At 43.2% G+C, this 21,653-nt stretch overlaps 1 protein-coding gene across 1 annotated transcript in view; it reads right to left on the bottom strand.

The window, feature by feature from the left end:
• The window catches only part of tango6 (transport and golgi organization 6 homolog (Drosophila)), a 217,185-nt gene that overhangs the window by 102,631 nt on the left and 92,901 nt on the right, over nucleotides 1-21,653 (bottom strand). Inside the window, exons 9-11 of the mRNA XM_060838313.1 lie at nucleotides 15,264-15,440; nucleotides 14,126-14,252; nucleotides 1,866-2,027 (exon numbers count right to left, since the gene is read on the bottom strand). Coding sequence (XP_060694296.1) covers nucleotides 1,866-2,027; nucleotides 14,126-14,252; nucleotides 15,264-15,440 — 466 coding nt within the window. The remainder of the gene's footprint in view (nucleotides 1-1,865; nucleotides 2,028-14,125; nucleotides 14,253-15,263; nucleotides 15,441-21,653) is intronic.

Raw genomic sequence — 21,653 nt, forward strand, 5'->3', positions numbered from 1 at the left:
TTATCATAGGTTAGGAACAATCATCAGCACAACTTCTCTATTTTCAAAATTTCAAATCTTATCTCTCATGAAAGAGCTTATAACAAATGAGAATCTGCATTTTAAAACAATTACATAGTACTACACTGTTACGAAGAATGCCAGTAAAGCGTCCCTGTGCCAGATCAGCCTCCATTGAGCCAATGTGTCCTACCCTTTTGTTTACTACCACTGTACCCATAATGCATACATAGGCCACAATGTAATGCTCTTCAATCCATTTCTGACTCCATGTCAAACAAACCCAATATTAAATGACTGGCTTTATTTTTAAATATTGCTTTGTATCAGTAACAAAGCACTGATCAGGCATGTTATTGATATGGATGGCACAGAAATCTGTACTGTGCTGTTTACCTACCTGGAGACACAATCCTATTCTCAGTGAAACAAGTGTACAAAACCTCATGGTACAAGGAATGATCAACTTGCCCCAATGCAGTACTCAGTGTTGTTCCTTCATCTCATCAATGTCTATATTAATTTTCAGTTTCAGGCGAAGTGAACAGGGGCCTAGGTTTGGAACTCACAGGATACTAGGTCTTGGTTAACACTCAACATAGAAATTAGTTCATCCTTTATTTGATCTAAAGTTGCCACAAAATGGCTGTGGGAAAATGTGAAATTGTTCATCTTGGAAGGGAGAACCTAAAAAAAAAGTATAATTTCACTGGATTAAAACTGCAGAAAGCTGCAACAAAGGGACTTGGAGATACAGGTACATGAAACTTAGAAAGCTAGCACAGATGTACAGCAGGTAATCAGGAAGCTTAATGGAATGATGGCCCTTATTTCAAGGGAGATGGAGTGTAATGGTAGGGAGTCCTGCTCCTCAGATGCTGCCTGACCCGCTATTTTCCAGCACTGCACTCTCAACTCTGATCTCCAGCATCTGCAGTCCTCACCTTCTCCACGGCAGTCTTACTGCAACTATACAAAAGGGTGCTGGTGTGACCACAGCTGGAGTACTGGGAGCAGTTTCGGTCCCCTTATTTAAGGAAATTTCACTGGAGGTGGGTCAGAAAAGGTTCACTAGGATGATCCCTGGTATGGAGGGATTATGAATAAAGATTAAACAGGTTGTGACTCTATTCACTGGAGTGTAGAAGAATGAGAGGTGTTGCCATTGAAAGGTATAGGATTCGTAAGGGCTTGACATGGTAAATACTGATTGGATATTTTCTTTCATGAACAAGTCTAGGACCGGAGGCCACAGTCTCAGAATAAAAAGGTGCCAATTTAAGACCGAGATACAGTCAGGAGAAATTTCTTCTGAGTTGAGAATCTGTGGAACGCTTTGCCACAGAGAGCTGTTGGGGCAGTCTTTGTGTATACTTAAGGCTGAGATACTTTCTTGATAAGCAGGGAAATTAAGGGTTACAGGGAAAAGACTGGAAAGTGAATACGAATACCAATCAGCCATGATCCTATTGAATAGCAGAGAGGCTCAAGGGGTGGAATGGCCTACTCCAGTTCCTATTTCTTATGGTTTTAAAAGCTCCATGGTGGCTTGCCATGAGTGCATTTAATACTCAATTCAGGAAACATTTCTTTTCACTTTTATTCACTCATGTTAAATGAAAGATGATAAGCACTGCATCCAGGTTATCCAACTTTCACAGAAATGCCTCGATATCCAGTAGCAGTCTCCCAAAGCACGCTATATGCAGTACTGGTGCCCTGCTCTTGCAGAAAGCAAGGACTCAGCTCTCACAGACAACTCTTAATTCAATACTAAGACTGTTAGCTCTCCCCAGAGAGTACAGTTTTGGGTTCCGAGACTGCAGTGCTTTGACATAGAGTAGTTGAGAAATTGTGGAACTCACGTGCACAGTATTGTTGAGGACGAGATGGCCAAATCTCTCACACAATACAGCAATGAGTTGCAAGGTGACTAACTGCTGTTCCTGCTGCTCCCATTCAGGCAAACCATTAGTATGGCTTGTGGCAAGCCTGTCATCCATTTCTCCTGCTAAACATGTAAGACCCTGAAAAATAGACACACATTACCTTACCCTGAGTCTGCACCTTTCCACCACATTGTCCAAAACCATTCACACATATCACACCTCTTCAAAGCATTTTGTCATTCTTTCCCCTAATATTAACTGTTACTGCTGAACTCAATATGGCTCCTCCTTGCATTCGCAGTGATACTCCATTTTTAGCAAATAAAAGAAGCGCACATAGAATAAACTTACTTCCAAAACCTTTCTGCTCTCTTTTCCATTGCTGCTGTCCAAGTGCTGGCCCTAAAGGAGCCTTCCACATCCATCAAAGTTTTACCTACACATCCACTAATATCATTTATTGTATCCGTTGCTTCCGATGCGGTCTCCTAGACATTGGGGAGACTGGGCGCCTCCTAGCACAGCGCTTTAGGGAACATCTCCGGGACACGCGCACCAATCAACCACACCACCCCGTGGCCCAACATTTCAACTCCCCCTCCCACTCTGCCGAGGACATGGAGGTCCTGGGCCTCCTTCACTGCCGCTCCCTCACCACCAGACGCCTGGAGGAAGAACGCCTCATCTTCCACCTTGGAACACTTCAACCCCAGGGCATCAATGTGGACTTCAACAGTTTCCTCATTTCCCCTTCCCCCACCTCACCCTAGTTCCAAACTTCCAGCTCAACACTGTCCCCATGACTTGTCCTATCTGCCTAGCTCCTTTTTCACCTCTCCTCCCTGACCTATCACCTTCATCCCCTCCCCGACTCACCCACTGTACTCTATGCTACTTTCTCCCCACCCCCACCCTCCTCTAGCTTATCTCTCCACGCTTCAGGCTCACTGCCTTTATTCCTGATGAAGGGCTTTTGCCCGAAACGTTGATTGCCTGAACTGCTGTGCTCTTCCAGCACCACTAATCCAGAATCTGGATCACTATTAACTGGGTCCTAACTTCACTGCTCACATTTGTGGCAACCAACCTTTTTGTAAAGATCGTGAGACATCCTGAGCCATCCAGGATTACAACCAAGGACAGGATACATGACAACATTGAGAGGTTTTCTGAAGGATTGCATGAAACACCTCACCCTGGGAAAGGAGTACATGGAATCATACACTTCACTACTTTCAGTGAACCCATCAACCTGCTTCAATGGAGAACAGTCAAAGTGTGTGTGCACAGGTGAGCCACACTAACCGGACAGCTCCAAACTTTGTGCCATTCACTAATTTCAGACAATATTCAAAGTTGGAATTCAAACATTAAGGCCACAACAGGTATATTCTCTTCAGAGCTAAGGAGGAGGAAAGTTTGCTGGTTCGTGTGTGTGTAGGTGATCTCTGATGTTGGGATACAGGATCAGTTCTCAGTATTAAAAGCCACTTGGGTGAAGCAAAAGTTGACACCTTCAACAAAACAAGAAAACAAAACTGAAGGACCAAACAGGCAATTAGGAGACAATTGTATAGTGATATTGTAACTGGAGTAGTAATCACAGAGTCATAAAATCCTACAGCAGGGAGACAGGCCCTTTGGCCCAAACTGGTCCATGCCAATCAGAATGTCCGTTCATGCTAACCCTATTTCCCTGCACTTGGCCCAAATCCTTCTAACCCTTTCCTATCCGTGTATTTGTACAAATGCCTTTTAAATGTTGTTAATGAATCCACCTCAACCACTCCCGCTGGCAGCTCTTTCTTATGCGTACCACCCTCTATGTGAAAAAGCTGACCACCAGGTTCCCTTTTATTCTTTCCCCTTTTATCTTAAAGGGATGCTCTCTACTCCTTGATTCCACAACCTTGGGAAAAAACAGTGAGTGCGCATCCACCCTATTCACACCTCTATAAGGTCCTATGCTTTACAGAAAAGTCGTGAATTAGATTACTTACAGTGTGGAAACAGGCCCTTCGGCCCAACAAGTCCACACCGACCCGCCGAAGCGCAACTCACCCATACCCCTTACCTAACACTACGGGCAATTTAGTGTGGCCAATTTACCTGACCCGCACATCTTTGGATTGTGGGAGGAAACCCACGCAGACACGGGGAGAACGTGCAAACTCCACAGTCAGTCCCTTGTCCAACCTCTCTCTCTAACTCAGACCATTCAGTCCTTGGCAACATCCTTGTAAATTTCTCCTGCACTCTTTCCAGTTTAATAACATCCTTCCTATCAGGTGATCAAAACTGAACACGATACTCCAAGTACGGCCTCACCAATGTCCTGTATAACTGCTACATTCACCATGAAACTCCTACCTTGATAACCTTCCTCACTGTCACTAAGCTAAGCCAAAGAGAGACAACAGATTTCTGTTGCTCTAGGCATAAGCCATCTGATTCACTATTATAGCAATCATCAGTGGCTACATGGTCACATTTAGGCCAGCTTTCAAATTCCAGGTTTTTATCAGAAATTGCAGCAGGACCTTTATCAGCTATGGAAGTGGGCCAAGAAATGGTAAATGGAGTCTAAGCTAGATAAGTGTGAGATCTTGCATTTTACAAAGTCAAATCAAGGTAGGAGTTTCATGGAGAATGGTAGCGCCTTAAGGTGTGTAGGGCAGCAGAGGGACCTTGGAGTTCAAATGCATGATTCTCTGAAAGTGGAGTCAGAGGTAGACAGGGCAGTGAAGGCGGCTTTTGGCACACTGGCCTTCAGGGCACTGAGTTTAGAAGTTGGGAGGTTATGTAACAGTTATACAGGACTTTGGTGAGGCCGTACTTGGAGTATCGTGTTCAGTTTTAATCACCTGATAGGAAGGATGTTATTAAACTGGAAAGAGTGCAGAAGAAGAGGAGGAGAAGGAGAGGATTAGGCAAAATGAGAAGATATTTAATTGGGGAAGAGGAGACTATGACGCGATGAGACAGGAGTTAGGAAGCATGGACTGGGAACAATTGTTCCATGGTAAAGGCACTATAGACATGTGGAGACTGTTTAAGGAACAGTTGTTGTGAGTGATGAATAAATATGTCCCTCTGAGACAGGCAAGAAGGGGTAAGATAAAGGAACCTTGGATGACGAGAGCGGTGGAGCTTCTTGTCAAAAGGAAGGTAGCTTACATAAGGTGGAGGAAGCTAGGGTCAAGCTCAGCTCTTGAGGATTACAGGCAGGCGACGAAGGAGCTCAAAAATGGTCTGAGGAGAGCCAGGAGGGGGCATGAGAAAGGCTTGGCAGAACGGATTAGGGAGAACACAAAGGCATTTTACACTTATGTGCGGAATAAGAGAATGGTCAAAGAAAGAGTAGGGCCGATCAGGGGTAGCATAGGGAACTTGTGTGTGGAATCTGAGGAGATGGGGAAGCCCCAATGAGTTTTTTGCTCCTGTCTTTACGAAAGAAGCAAATTTTGTAGTGAATGAAACCTGCTTTGAAGAGCAGGTGTGCATGCTGGAATGGATAGAGATAGAGGAAGCTGATGTGCTGAAAATTTTGTCAAACATTAAGATTGACAAGTCGCCAGGCCTGGACCAGATTTGTCCTCGGCTGCTTTGGGAAACGAGAAATGCAATTGCTTCGCCACTTGCGAAGATCTTTGCATTCTCGCTCTCCACTGGAGTCGTACCTGAGGACTGGAGAAAGGCAAATGTAATTCCTCTCTTCAAGAAAGGAAATAGGGAAATCCCCGGCAATTACAGACCAGTAAGTCTCATGTCTATCATCTGCAAGGTTTAGAAAGGATTCTGAGGGATAGGATTTACGACCATCTGGAAGAGCATGGCTTGATTAAATGCAGTCAACACGGCTTTGTGAGGGGCAGGTCATGCCTCTCAAACCTTATTGAGTTCTTTGAGGATGTGACTAGAAAAGTTGATGAGGGTCGAGGGTGGTGTATATGGACTTCAGCAAGGCATTTGATAAGGTTCCCCATGATTGGCTCATTCAGAAGGTCAGGAGTAATGGGGCACAGGGGAACTTAGCTGTCTGGATACAGAATTGGCTGGCCAACAGAAGACAGCGAGTGGTAGTAGAAGGAAAATATTTTGCCTGGAAGTCAGTGGTGAGTGGTGTTCCACAGGGCTCTGTCCTTGGGCCTTTACTCTTTGTAATTTTTATTAATGACTTGGATGAGGGGATTGAAGGATGGGTCAGCAAATTTGCAGATGACACAAAGGTTGGAGGTGTCGTTGACAGTGTAGAGGGCTGTTGTAGGCTGCAGCGGGACATCGACAGGATGCAGAGATGGGCTGAGAGGTGGCAGATGGAGTTCAACCTGGATAAATGCGAGGTGATGCATTTTGGAAGGTTGAATTTGAAAGCTGAGTACAGGATTAAGGATAGGATTCTTGGCAGTGTGGAGGAACAGAGGGATCTTGGTGTGCAGGTACATAGATCCCTTAAGATGACCACCTAAGTGGACAGGGTTGTTAAGAAAGCATATGGTGTTTTGGCTTTCATTAACAGGAGGATTGAGTTTGAGTCGTGAGATCTTGTTGCAGCTCTATAAAACTTTGCTTAGACTGCACTTGGAATACTGCGTCCAGTTCTGGTCGCCCTATTATAGGAAAGATGTGGATGCTTTGGAGATGGTTCAGAGGAGGTTTACCAGGATGTTGCGTGGACTGGAGGGCTTATCTTATGAAGAGAGGTTGACTGAGCTCGGACCTTTTTCATTGGAGAAAAGGAGGAGGAGAGGGGACCTAATTGAGGTATACAAGATAATGAGAGGCATAGATAGAGTCGATAGCCAGAGACTATTTCCCAGGACAGAAATGGCTAACACAAGGGGTCATAGTTTTAAGCTGGTTGGAGGAAAGTATAGAGGGGATGTCAGAGGTGGGTTCTTTACACAGAGAGTTGAGAGAGCATGGAATGCGTTGCCAGCAGCTGTTGTGGAAGGAAGGTCATTGGGGACATTTAAAGAGACTGATGGACATGCATATGGTCACAGAAAGTTGAGGGTGCATACATGAGGATCAATGGTCGGCACAACATCGTGGACTTAAGGGCCTGTTCTGCGCTGTACTGTTCTATGTTCTAAGAAATTTACAAGGATGTTGCCAGAACTGAATGGTCTGAGTTATAGGGAGAAGTTGGACAAGCTAAGACTTTTCTGTAGAGCATTAGAGATGGGCGTAAGTACTGGCCAAGTCAGAGATGCCTGCATCTCACAAAAACAGAATGGATCAATGATAAACTCAGATCTGCCAAGCCAGCAAAGTCATAGAACAAAGGAAAATACAACACAGGACCAAGCCCATCAGCCCTCCAAGCCTGCGCCAATCCAGATCCTCTATCTAAACCTGTCACCTGTTTTCAAAGGATCTGTATACCTCTGCTCCCCGCCCATTCATGTAATGTCTAGATACATCTTAAATGACGCTATCGTGCCCACCTCCACCGGCAACACATTCAGGGCACCCACCACCCTCTGCATAGAGAATTTTCATGCGTATCTCCCTTAAACTTTTACCCTCTCACCTTGAACTCCTGACCCCTAGTAATTGAGTTCCCCACTCTGGGAAAATGTTACTTGCTATCCATCCTGTCTATATCTCGCATGACTTTGTAGACCTCAGTTAGGTCCCCCCTCAACTTCTTTCTTTTGAACAAAAATAATGCTAAACTACTCAACCTCTCTTCATAGCTAGTGCTCTCCATACCAGGCAACTTCTTCATCAACCTCCTCTGCACCTCTCCAAAGCATCTGCACCCCTTTGGTAATACGGCGACACAGAATTCCAAACATGGCCGAACCAAAGTCCTGTACAACTGTAACATGACCTCGGAGAAAGTGAGCACTGCAGATGCTGGAGATCAGAATTAAAGAGTGTGGTGCTGGAAAAGCACAGCCAGTCTGGCGGCATCCAAGCAGCAGGAGAGTCGACGTTTCCAGCATAAGCTCTTCATCAGCAATGAACATGTAACATGACCTGCCAACTCTTGTATTCAGTACCCCATCTGATAAAGGAAAGCATGCCATATGTCTTTTTGACCACTCTATTGACCTGCGTTGGCACCTTCAGGGTACAATGGACCTGTACACCCAGATTTCTCTGTACATCAATTTTCCTTAGGGCTTTTCCACTTACTGTACAGTTTGCTCGAGAATTGGATCTTCCAAAATGCATCACCTCACGTTGCCCAGATTGAACTCAACCTGCCATTTCTCCACCCAACTCTTCAATCTATTTTCTACAGTATTCTCTGACAGTCCCCTTCAATATCTGCTACTCCACCAGTCTTATTGCCATCTGAAAACTTGTTCATCAGACAACCTATACCTTCTTCCAGATCACTTACATATATCACAAACAACAATGGTCCCAGCAATGATTCCTGTGGAACACCACTGGTCACAGTTCTCCATTTTGAGAAGCTCCCTTCCACTACTATACTCTGTCTCCTGCTGCCTAGATAGTCCTCTATCCATCTAGCTAGTACACCCTGGATTCCATGCGACTTCACTTTCATCATCAGCCTACCATGGGGAACCTTATCAAACGCCTTACTGAAATCCATGTATATGACATTTACAGTCCTTCTCTCATCCATCAACTTTGTCACTTTCTCAAAGAATTCTATTAAGTTGGTAAGACATTACCTTCCCTGCACAAAATCATGTTGCATATCACTGATAAACCCATTTTCTTCCAAATGGGAATAGATCCTATCCCTCAGTATTTTCTCCGGCAGCTTCTATACCACTGAGGTCAGGCTCACTGGTCTATAATTACCTGGACAAAGTTGAAAATCACACCAGGTTATAGTCCAACAGGTTTATTTGGAAGCACTAGCTTACAGAGCGCTGCTTCATCAGCACAGCTACCTTTTCCGAGTTGGACTATTTACATACTGCTGTACAAAATCCTCCTGGAAGTTCCTTACAAATTCTCCTCCATCTTCACATAATCTGTTTACATTATTGTACCTCTATCTCACGCTCGCTGGTTGGAGGTCTGTAGCACAGCCCGAACATTGTTACTGCACCCTTCCTTTTTCTGAGGTCTGCCCATATTGTCTTACTGCTCGAGTCCTCCATAATGTCCTCCTTCAGCACAGCTGTGATATTCTCTCTGAACAGTAATGCAACTCCCCCACCCCTTTTACCCCTTCACTATCCCGCCTGAAGTATCAATAACCTGGGATCTTTAGTTACTGATCATGTCCTTCCCTTAACCAAGTCTCAGTAATAGCAATACCATATGCCTAAGTACCAATCCAAGTCCCAAGTTCATCTACCCTACCCACTACACTTCTCGCATTAAAACAAATGCACCTCAGACCACCTGTCCCTTTGCATTCATCATCTACACCCTGCCTACTCTTCCCCTTCGTCATGCTCACTTCATTAAGTAGTTCCTTACAGGCATTTAGTTAATAGCACCTTTCTGTCCACTAACCTCCTCATTTGGTTCCCATCCCCCTGCCACATTAGTTTAAATCCTCTAGCAGCATTAGCCAAAGCACCCCCTAGGACATTGGTTCCAGTCCTTGCCGAAGTGTAGACTGTCTGATTTGTAGTCGTTCCACTCCTCCAGAACTGGTCCTAATGTCCAAAAATCTGAACCCTTCCCTCCTGCACCACCTCTCAAGGCACGCATTCATCCTGCCTATTCTTTCATTTCCACTCAGAAAAGCACATGGCACTGGTAGTAATCCTGCAATTACTACCTCTGAGGTCCTACTTTTTAACTTGCCTTTCAACTCTCTAAATTCTACCTGTAGGACTTCATCCCATTTTTTAACCTATATCACTAGTGTGTATATGCACCAGGACAGCTGACTATTCACCCTCCCCTTCAGAGTGTTCTGCAGCCAATCTGAGACATCCCTGACCCATGCACCTGAAAGGCAACATACCATTCGGGAGTTTCGTTTTCAACCACAGAACCATCTATCTACTCCTGAATCCCCCATGACTACAGCCCTTTCACTCTTTCCCCCATTCTTCTGTCCAGCAAAGGTAGCCACGCTGTCAGGAACCTGGCTACTGCTGCATTCTCCTGGTGAGCCATCTCCCCCAACAGTATCCAAACCAGTATACCTGCCTTGGAGAGAGATGACCACAGAAGACACTTGCACTGCCTTCCTGCTCCTTCTCTGCCTTTTGGTCACCCATTCCCTTTCTCCATCAGATATCCTAATCTGCAGTGTGACCAATTCACTCAATGTGCTATGAACGACCTCAGCATCGTGGATGCTCCAAAGTGAGTCCATCCACAGCTCCAGAGCCGACATGGGGTCTAACAATAGTTGTGGCTGGACACACTTCCTGCATGTGAAGGAGTCAGGACTATCAGCCGCGTCCTTGAGCTCTCACATTGAACAACAGAAGCATAATATGGGTCTGAGATCTCGTGTCATTTATAATCTTAAACTTAACTTAATCTAACTATAATATTAAATAATAGATAAATGAAAAAACGAAAAAGGAAAATGTTTCCTAATCGCACAATAAAAGAGAAATAGAAAAGCCTTACCTTACCAATACACCACAGTGTCATTTTTTAGTGGAGACAACGACGGGTGGTTGGGAGACACTATATGTATAATGTTTCAGATTCAGCCACTGCCCAAATATATCAGTTCACTCATCTTCCCAGAGTGTAATTCGACTGCTACCGTTCAGCTCCTCGCTCTCATTGCTCCCGCTGCTGCTGAAAATGGAGGCTACAGACTCTCAAGGTAAGCCCTCCTTACCCTCTTGTGCCAAAATAGAGAGCTATCTCAGAGTAGATAAAGTCTGTCCTGCCAATGGGACAGATTGTACTGAGTGTAGGTAATGGTAGTGGTATACACAGTCAGTAGTTCATGCGTGAACTACTGTGTTTAAAAAAAAATTACAGCATGTGTTTCTTAAAAATCTTTCTCCTCTCACCTTAAAAGTATGCCACCTAATCTTGAAGTCCCCCACCCTAGGGAAAAGACATCTGCCATTCACTTATCTGGAACCCTCATGATTTTATAAACCTCTACAAGGTTACCCCTCAACCTCCTACACTTCTGTGAATAAAATTCCAGCCTCTCATAACTTAAACCCTCCATTCCTGGTAAATCTTTTCTAAACTCTCTCCAGCTTAATAATATCCTTTCTAAAATAGGGTGACCATAACTCGTGTTACTATACAGGGTAAACACTCCTGCTTAATTTAAAGCAGCAACTCAGAAAAGATTTATCCCGTGTAATAATCTGTGAAAATTTGAGGCGCCAAGAACTACTTAAAGTAAAAATTAAGAATTTTATTTCTTAAAGTATAACAGAGAATAATTAACTCAAAACTATTTACAACCCCTTCCTCTAATCTATCTTTTACCTTCCCCTTCTACAATATTAGTCCGATAAAACGTCCAATCAAGATTTACAAAACAAAACTTCTCATCTCAAAACCAGGCAGCTTTCGGTTCTCCTTTGATTCCTGTCTTCATTTCTTCTTCTTGGGAATTCTGCTTCACAGGTTACTGATCGACAAAGGTACCTTTAAGACAGCTATTTCTCAGGCAGTCCTTACATGCGGGTAGCTTGACAGTTCTCCTCTCAACTGTTCAATTCTCTCCGGCCTTATACCCCAAACCATCAGATTGTGTCATTTGCTTTAAGACTGTCAATACACTAAATTCAAACTGGATTGAAGTTTGGTATTTTTGGGGGTATAATTTAAACTGACTGGCCTAATTCGAATCTGTTTTGTTGTTTCCAGGCAACCAGCTACCCGAGTTACCCTGTAGCTGGAGCACATGTTACATTGTATCTTACTGAGAACGCTTGCTACTGTCACTGCGATCTTTTAACTCTCTCAAAGATAACAACATGCCCACACCTTCATAACACTAGGCACAGTACTCCAGATGATGCCTTAAAATCCTGTACAATCTCAACATGATATCCCAACTCCTATACTCAGAGGTCTGAACAATGAAGGCAAGTGTGCGAAGTGCCTTCCTAATCACCCTATCTACGTATAATGCCAACTTCAAAGAAAACCTGCTTCAGTACAGCTACAACACTAGCATCTACCAAACAATGAAAAGCTGCCCCATGTGCCCTGAAACAAAAGTATGTCTGTCCCAACCTAGCCAATTGCCACCCCATCAGTGTACTCGCAATCATTAGTAAAGTGTTGGAAGGTACCATCAACAGTACAATGAAGCAGCACTTACTCAGCAATTACCAATTTACGATACTCAATTTGGGTTCTGCCAAGGCTACGCAACTCCTGACCTCATTACAGTCTTGATTGAAATGTGGACAAAGCTGAATTTCAGAGTGACAGCCCTTGACATCAAGGCTGTATTCGTATGACATTAAGGAGCCCTAACAACACTATGAGAATCAATGGAAGGAGGAGAAAATCTTTCCACTGCTTGCAGTTGTACCTCATACAAAAGAAAATGGTTGTTGTTGTCAGAGGTCAAGAGTTCCAAAGGTGCAACATCTCCAACAGTTTCATCAACGATCTTCTCTCCATGAGGTCAGATGTGGAAATATTCACTCATGTTCAGCAAGATCTGGACAATATCCAGGTTTGTACTTTCAAGTTGCAAGTAATATTGCCAGGCAATGACCATCTCCAACAAGAAAGAATCTAACCATCACCCCTTGACATTCAACAGACTCATTATCACCAAATCCTGGGGTTACTATTGATTAGAAACTAAACTGAATATAAATATTCTGGCTACAAGAACAGGTCAGAAGCTAGGAATGCTGCAGTGACTAACTACCTCCTGATTCCTGTTGGGGATAATCTGCTATCGGGGTACCTACATTGGGGCTAGGGAGGGGAGCACCATTATTAAAGCAGACACTGTCAGATACCAGCTAAAACACAGCCATGTAAAGTAAACCCAGCCACTGCAGGACTGTCTGCCTGAGGCCACATTCCTTGGGGATTAGAACATGTCCGTCAGTTTCAGATCATCCTGTTACAATCTCATTGTTAATAAAGGAAACCGGTAACTATCGGATAGTGTAAATCGCACCGATACTACACTTGATTGATAAAGTACTTGCTAATGCCTCCGCTGACGTCAAAATCATTCGGGTCCTGTGTTAAATGATAATACCTGTATATTCAACTATGGAGAACTATTGTGAACGCCCAGACAACCAGGCGCATAGCAATGAGGAAACCCTTCCAAACAATAAACTTTTAAATTACAAGATCGGAAACTGCTGAACCCAGGATGTCTACCCATTGTTCAGCACAGCAGGAGCTGGACAGGTATCTCGGGGCAGCCAATAGAGACACTAATCCCTTCATAGACAGGTGAACCGACCAATGAGAGAACCGAACGAGGGGAACCTGACCGGGAACTCGAGGAAGCGCGAAGTATAACTGCTCCAGGTCCGTAGAGGAAGACAGAACGCCTTCTCCAACGAATTGCATGCCTTTGAATTCGTTGTATAGTTTGCCAGTCTTGATTCTGTAATAAACGGTGTTTTTGCTCCAAACTCTAGCCGGTGTGATCTCTCCTTCCAAAGAACACGTGGAGACGAGACCCTACGGGTCTGTCCCAACATTCCCAAAAGCCTGTTCATTATCTACATGGCACAAGTCAGAAGTGTGACAGAATATTCCCCACTTGTCCCACTTAACTGGCACAACAAACATTGACTCCGTCCACAACCGACGCTCTGCAGTATGTATCATCTCAAGATGCACTGCAGATGATTCACCAAGGCTCCGTGAACATGTTCCAAACCCATAACCACTTCCATCTAGAAGGACAAGGGCAAATATATGGAACACCACCAAGCAACTCACCATCCAGATTTAGATGGTTCCTTCAGCACTGCTGGCTTAAAATTCTATCCCTGGCCACATTATGGGCTCATCAACTCCAAATATACTGCAGCAGTTCAAGAAGGTAGCTCACCTTCTGAAGGACAACAAGAGATTGGCAATAAGTGCTGGCCCCATCAGAGACACCCACACCTCACAAATGAATTTTTTTGAAATTCCAATTCATCCCATATTGCAAGAACTGACTGCATTTCATTTCTGGCAAAATCTGACAATCTCTATTCACAGGTTCCACTGTGTTACTTTTATAATAGGAACTTTATCATCAGATGAAACTTGACGTTTCTCTCTGCCTGATTCCCAGTTCAACTGTCCCCTTGTACTCCTTCAGAAATATGAAGGGAAGAGATAACTTGATGCACCGTGTCACTGACCTTCAGACATTCAATGAAGAAATCTCCTGTAAGGTTGCTCTCCTGAAGATTGCTCAGTAACTGTGCCAGGCACTCAATCCGCCACTGTTCTGAGGATACTTTCTCATACAAAGTCTCATCTTCATCACTGATTAAAGTAAAAACACAGCTTCAGAGACAGGCTCTGGACAGGTGGTGACACAAATCTGGGTTTCATCAGTGTCCTTACGGAACCTCTTCACATGAATATGCTAACCAGGGGCAGCATGAACATAAGAAATAGAAGTGGGGGCAAGGATGGATCCTTTGGAGACACTAGATGTAACATTGTAGAAGTAAGAGGAGAAACCATTGCAAATGATTCTCTGAAACCAGCTCATTCGAAATGAGTGGGATCAGATGATAGAGACCCAATAGAGAAAGATTGTGTGATCAAGCATGTCAAAGGCTACAAATCAATCAGCTACAGTAGAGTGCATTCGTCCAGTTATATAGGATGTCATTTGTGGCTATGGTTAGGACGGTTTCAGTAATGTGGCAGAGATGAAAATCTAATTCTGGGGATTCATAGATGGAGTTGGTGAGGTATGGACAATAATTTGGAAAACAACAATACATTTGAGAACTTCAATGAGGAAAAGGGGGATGGAAATAGGACAGTAGTTTGCAGGAATGGTGGGGGTCAAGAGTGATTTTTTGAGGAGATTATGGAGCATGTGGAAGGGGAAATAGTCAATACCTGAAGAGAGGACAGCCTTAACAATAGGAGTGAATGCAGGGGTCAAGGAGCAACATTAGGTGGTCAACAATTTAATGAAAATGGGCTCAAGAGAATAGAAGATGGTTTCTATGCACTGATAGATTTGGCAAGGGCCAACAAGGAAACAGGAGGGCAACTACCAGAAACATGTGATGAGTTAGGACAGAGAACCATTAGAGATGAATTATCAGAGACAGATGAACCACAGGACTCAACCTTGATAAAAATGTCTGAGAGTTCCTTATGCTTCTGGGTGACATTGTGTGTGGAGGTTTCAAGAAATCAGTTAGTATCAGAGAAAATGTAGTGCCAACAAATGGTTTACAATGTTAAATGTGAAATAATATGTCAGTTGTTGATTCTTTCAGGTATTATTAACCACCAGCAAAACTTTCCTACCTTACGGTCTCCTTCACAGTGAGCTTCACACCGCCCTCACTACCTGCTGTAAAATGGTACAACGGGTTTTTGACAGGACTTGATTGTGTCAGGCCTGCAAGTTGCTTCAACACCAACATAGCTACTGGAGGTTCAGACTTCTGCAGGAACCACAAAATAATCTCCTGGCAACCAGAGCTGATAGACAAAAAGAGACTTCTAGTGAACAATAAAAAGTCAGTAACTTAAACAAAAAACAAACACAATCAGATGAAGGAATTGGATAAGAGTGATATTTTAAGATGGTGCTGTAGAATGGCAACTTTGTACACTTCTCACTGTACTCCTGTCTTCCTGCACTTAAGTGCACAGATAATAAAATCTAATAGAATAGCAGTCCAGGAGAAGAAATTCCTGCCTATTTCAGTTTGAAACAAAGTATCTCCGTGTTCTAAGCCTACGTCCCTCTTTCAACACACCCCCACAAGTGGGAAAAAGCTTCTCAACATCGTCCCTATCAAGCCCCCTCAAGAACCTTCCATATTTCGATAAGATCATCCATCATTTTTCTAGATATTAATAAATAAAGGCCTAATCTCCTGAGCTGATCTTAATGGGTCACCTCCTTCATCTGAGGAACCAGTCTCGTGAATCTCTTTTGCATTGTCTCTAATGCCAATCCTTTCTTAAACATGGGGACCAAACTGTCCACAACATTCCAAGTGCAACCTCCAGTATTCTGTACAGTTGTAACAAGCCTTAACTATTTTAAAACTGTAATCCTCTACCAATAAAGGCTAAAATATCATTTGCTTTTTTCATTATTTGTTGCACCTAAATGCTAACCTTTTGTGCTTCATGTCTAAGAACACCCAGATTCTCCTGTGAGGCACTTTTTTGGAGTCTCTCCATTTAAATAAGTGGCTATCTTTTGATTCTTCCTACCAAAATGCATGTCTTGTACATCATACCAAATTGCATGTCATTGCATCACACTTTCCTACATTAAATTCCACCTGCCAAGTTGATGCCCACTCAGTTTTCGGGTGGGGGGGGGGGTGGAGGATGCTCTGGTTTCCTCCCACAGTTCAAAGATGTGCAGGTTAGGTGAACTGATCATGCTAAATTGCCAATAGTGTTCAGGGATGTGTAGGTTAGATGCATTAGTTAGGGGGAAATGTAGACTAATAGGAGAATGGGTCTGGGTAGGTTACTCTTCAGAGGGTCGGTGTGGACTTGCTGGGCCGAAGGGCCTATTTCCACATATAGGAATTCCAATTCACTTAACGAATATCCCCTTGCAGATTCCTTACTTATTCATTGCAACATGCCCTCTGATCTATTTTACCATCAGCAAATTTGGATACATCATACTGTGCCCCCTCTTCTTAGTCATTAAGTATAAATAGTAAATAACTGGCACTGTGGCTCAGTGGTTAACACTACTGCCTCACAGCACCAGTGTCCGAGGTTCTATTCCAGCCTTGGGCGACTGTCTGTGTGGAGATTGCACATTCTCCCCGTGTCTAATCTAAAAACTGAAGACCTAAGACTGATGCTTATGGCATTCCACAACCTGTGCCTTTCCAACATGAAAAAGACACACTGATCTTGCCTTGTGTGTTAATCTGTCCTGAACATATCACAATACAATATCCTAAATTCCATGAACTCCTCTTATTTGTTACCTTATTGAATGCCTTCCAAAAATCCAAATACATCTACTCATTCTTCTTTACGAACCCTGCTGATTATATTCTTTTTCTTCAGAGTTGTCAAGAAGTTTTTTTTAAATATTAGATTACTTACAGGCCCTTCGGCCCAACAAGTCCACACCGACCCGCCAAAGTGCAACCCACTCAGACTCATTCCCCGACCTTATATTTAGGCAACAGACAATAGGTGCAGGAGTAGGCCATTCTGCCCTTCGAGCCTGCACCACCATTCAATATGATCATGGCTGGTCAACCTTAATCAGTATCCTGTCCCTGCCTTGTCTCCATAACCCTTGATTCCATGATCCTTGAGAGCTCTATCCAACTCTTTCTTAAATGAATCCAGAGACTAGGCCTCCACTGCCCTCTGGGGCAGAGCATTCCACACAGCCACTACTCTCTGGGTGAAGAAGTTTCTCCTCATCTCTGTCCTAAATGGTCTAACCCGTATTTTTAAGCTGTGTCCTCTGGTTTGGCACTCACCCATCAGCCTAAACATGTTTCCTGCCTCCAGAGTGTCCAATTCTTTAATAACCTTATATGTCTCAATCAGATCCCCTTTCAGTCTTCTAAACTCAAGGGTATACAAGCCCAGTCGCTCCAGTCTTTCAGCGTAAGGTAGTCCTGCCATTCCAGGAATTGACCTCGTGAACCTACACTGCACTCCCTCAATAGCCAGGATGTCTTTCCTCAAATTTGGAGACCAGAACTGCACACAGTACTCCAGGTGTGGTCTCACCAGGGCCCTGTACAGCTGCAGAAGAACCTCTTTGCTTCTATACTCAATTCCTCTTGTTATGAAGGCCAGCATGCTATCAGCTTTCTTCATTACCTGCTGTACCTGCATGCTTGCCTTCATTGACTGGTGTACAAGAACACCCAGATCTCTCTGTACTGCCCCTTTACCTAAATTAATTCCATTGAGATAGTAATCTGCCTTCCTGTTCTTGCCACCAAGGTGGATAACCATACATTTATCCACATTAAACTGCATCTGCCATGCATCTGACCACTCACCTAACTTGTCCAGATCACACTGTAATCTCCTAACATCTCCATCACATTTCATCCTGCCACCCAGCTTATATCATCAACAAATTTGCTAATGTTATTACTAATACCATCTTCTATATCATTAACATATATTGTAAAAAGCTGCGGTCCCAGCACTGATTCCTGCGGTACCACTGCCTGCCATTCCGAAATGGAGCCGTTTATCACTACTCTTTGTTTCCTATCAGCCAACCAACTTTCAATCCAAGTTAGTACTTTGCCCCCAATATCATGCGCCCTAATTTTGCTCACTAACCTCCTATGTGGGACTTTATCAAAAGCTTGCTGAAAGTCCAGGTACACTACACCTACTGGATCCCCCTCGTCCATCTTCAGAGTTACATCCTCAAAAAATTCCAGAAGATTAGTTAAGCATGATTTCCCCTTCATAAATCCATGCTGACTCTGACCTATCCTGTTACTACTATCCAGATGTGTCGTAATTTCATCCTTTATAATAGACTCTAGAATCTTACCCACCACTGAGGTCAGACTAACTGGTCTATAATTTCCTGCTTTCTCTCTCCCACCTTTCTTAAAAAGTGGTACAACATTAGCCACCCTCCACTCCGCAGGAACTGATCCCGAATCTATCGGTTTGGAAAATAATCACCAACGCTTCCACGATTTCTCGAGCTACCTCCTTCAGTACCCTGGGATGTACACCATCAGGCCCCAGGGACTTATCAACCTTCAGACCTAACAGTCTCTCCAACACTAATTCCTGGCAAATATAAGTTCCCTTAAGTGCAGGTCCTTCAGCCACTGTTACCTCAGGGCGATTGCTTGTGTCTTCCCCAGTGAACACCGATCTGAAGTAACAATTCAATTCTTCTGCCATTTCTTTGTTCCCCGTAATATACCCCCCGTTTTTGTCTTCAAGGGCCTAATTTTAGTTGGTTGCTGTTTTGACCACAATTCAAATTTAACCAGTCAGTTTAAAATATGCCCCAGGATATTAAAACCCAATCGGGTTTGAATTTATTGTTTTGCCAACATCTAACCAATGAGACTATGCAATGTTCTGGATATAAAAAGAGGGAGACACTAAAAATCAGACTGAGCAACTGCCATCAACACAGATCCAAGAAATTAGGAAACCCTCTTTATCAAAAGGTACCTTTTCATATGAAATCTATTCGCAGTAAAAAAGAAAGACGACGACCGAAGGAGATCTGTAGCAGGAAGAAAATAAGAACCAAAGATGACAGCCACTTTATGGTTTTGAAATTAAGTTGATGTAATTTTAATAAGTGTTTCATTTTTTTAAAGTTGGAGGCAGATAATAATCAGTTAAGAGAATGGGGGGTTTAGTATTGTGAATAAGTTGTTGTTTAATGTTCTCTTTTAGAGTAAAAATAAAAATTGATGTTATTTTTCTTTAAATTGTAGAATTTGGAAGTTCTCTGTCACTCATACTTGAGAGGATAGGTGATCTTTTTTGGGTGGATGGTTTAATTCACAAAAAGGTTCACAGCCGACTCATAACTGTACATCCCTGCGTTTATATTCTAGTCATCTCGAAATAAATGCCAACATTGTATTTGCGTCCTAACTACTGACTCAACCTGCAAGTTTACCTTAGGAAAATCCTGGACTAGAACTCCCAAATCCCTGTGCACTTCAGATTTCTGAATGTTCTCCCCAGTTAGAAAACAGTCTATGCCTTCAGTCTTGTTACTAAAGTGCATGACCTCACACTTTCTCACATTGTATTTCATCTGCCACTTCTTTGCCCACTCTCCGAAGCTGACTAAATCTTTCTGTAGCTTCCCTGCCCCCTCAATGCTATCTGCCTCTCTAGCTATCTTTGTATCATCTGCAAACCTAGCCAGAATGTCCTCAGTTCCTTCATCTCCATCATTAATGTACAAAGTGATAAGTTGAGGCCCCAACACTGACCCTTGTGGAAGACCACCAGTCACCAGCTGCCATTCTGAGAAGGACCCTTTTCTTCCTACTCTCTGCCAGACAGCCGATCTTCCATCCAAGCTAGTACCTTGCCTCTAACCCCATGCCCGATTTTAGAAAGGACATAAAACTTCTTCAGCCAAAGATAATTAATTGATGGAATTCATTGCCACAGAAGGTTGTGGAGGCCTGGTCATTGAATAGATTGAAGAATGAAATAGATAGGTTCTTGAGTATCAAGGGGATTAAAGGTTATGGGGTGAAAGCAGGAGAATGGTATTGAGAAACCTACTAGCCATGATTGAATGGCGGAGCAGGTTCGAACCTGCTTGTTATCTCCTCAAAGAATTCTAACAAAACATCAGGCATGACCTCCCCTTGATGAAACCATGCTGACTTCCTATGTTACCATGCACTTCCAAGGATTCAGAAACCTCATCCTTCACAATGGACACCAAAATTTTACCAATGGTCGAGGTCAGGTCAATCAGCCTGTAATTTCCACTCATTTGCCATACTCCTTTTTTAAAGGCGGGGGGGGGGGAAATGGGTGGGAGATACATTAGCAATTGTCCACTCTCTTGGAGCCCCCAACTCCAGTGATTCCTGAAAAATGGCCACTAATGCCTCCACTATCTTTTCAGCTATCTCCTTCAGAACTCTCGGGTGTAGTTCATTTGGTCCAGATGATTTTTCTACCACTTCCACAGTGAAGACTGACACACAGTACTTATTCAGTTCCTTAGCCATTTCTTTGTTCCCCACTACTACTTCTCCAGCGTCATTTTCTAGCAGTCCAATGTCCACTTTTGCCTTTCCTTTGCTCTATATATACCTGAAGTAATTCTTTAATTTTTTTATATTACTGGCTAACTTGCCCTCATATCTATTCTTTTGTGGCCTTCTGTTAGTCTTTGTTGGCTTCCCAATTGTCTGGCCTCCACTACGTTTTGCCACATTACACACACTCTCTTTTGCTTTTATGCTGTCCCTGACTTTCCTGGTCAGCCATGGCTGCCTTATTCTCTCTTTAGTATGCTTCTTTTTCCTAGGGATGAATTTTTGCTGTGCCTCCTAAATTATTCTCAGAAACTCCTGCATTGTTGTTCCACTGGCTTTCCTGCTAGGCTCACCTCACAGTAAATTCAGGTCAGCTGCTCCTTCATGCCTCTGTAATTGTCTTTGTTTAACTGTAATACTGTTACATCTGATTTCCTCTCAAATTGTAGAGTTAATTCTATCATATTATGGTCACTGCCTCCTAAGGGTTCCTTCACCTTAAGCTCCCTTATCAAATCTGCCTCATTGCACAACATCAAACCCAGAATTTCCTGTTCTCTAGTAGGATCCACCCCATTTCCAGTTCAACAGGGAATATAAATTGGGATTATATCATGTCAAATTACATAATTAGCATCTTCCACTGATCTGTAATCCTACATTAATAGATCTGCCCAATTTACCTTGGATAGTTTGTATCCTCCCATTCCAGTTAACCTTACCTAAGTAATTATGCCATGTGCTCAGTTGAGCCATATATTTTAATCTCTGTTCTGTCTGATTGCTTTACTCACACATTTCCCATTTCTCTTCCTTAATTATCAAATTTACATCTTTTTGTTTTCCATTTAGCCGTATGCCTAAAGCTCTGACTGTTGCTCTATTCTTCCCTTTTGTCCATTTGGATTATTTATATTATTTTTTCACTTGCACTCTCCCCTCAGAAACAATA

Source organism: Hemiscyllium ocellatum, chromosome 17 (assembly GCF_020745735.1).
Source record: "Hemiscyllium ocellatum isolate sHemOce1 chromosome 17, sHemOce1.pat.X.cur, whole genome shotgun sequence".
NCBI classification, from domain to species: Eukaryota; Metazoa; Chordata; class Chondrichthyes; order Orectolobiformes; family Hemiscylliidae; genus Hemiscyllium; species Hemiscyllium ocellatum.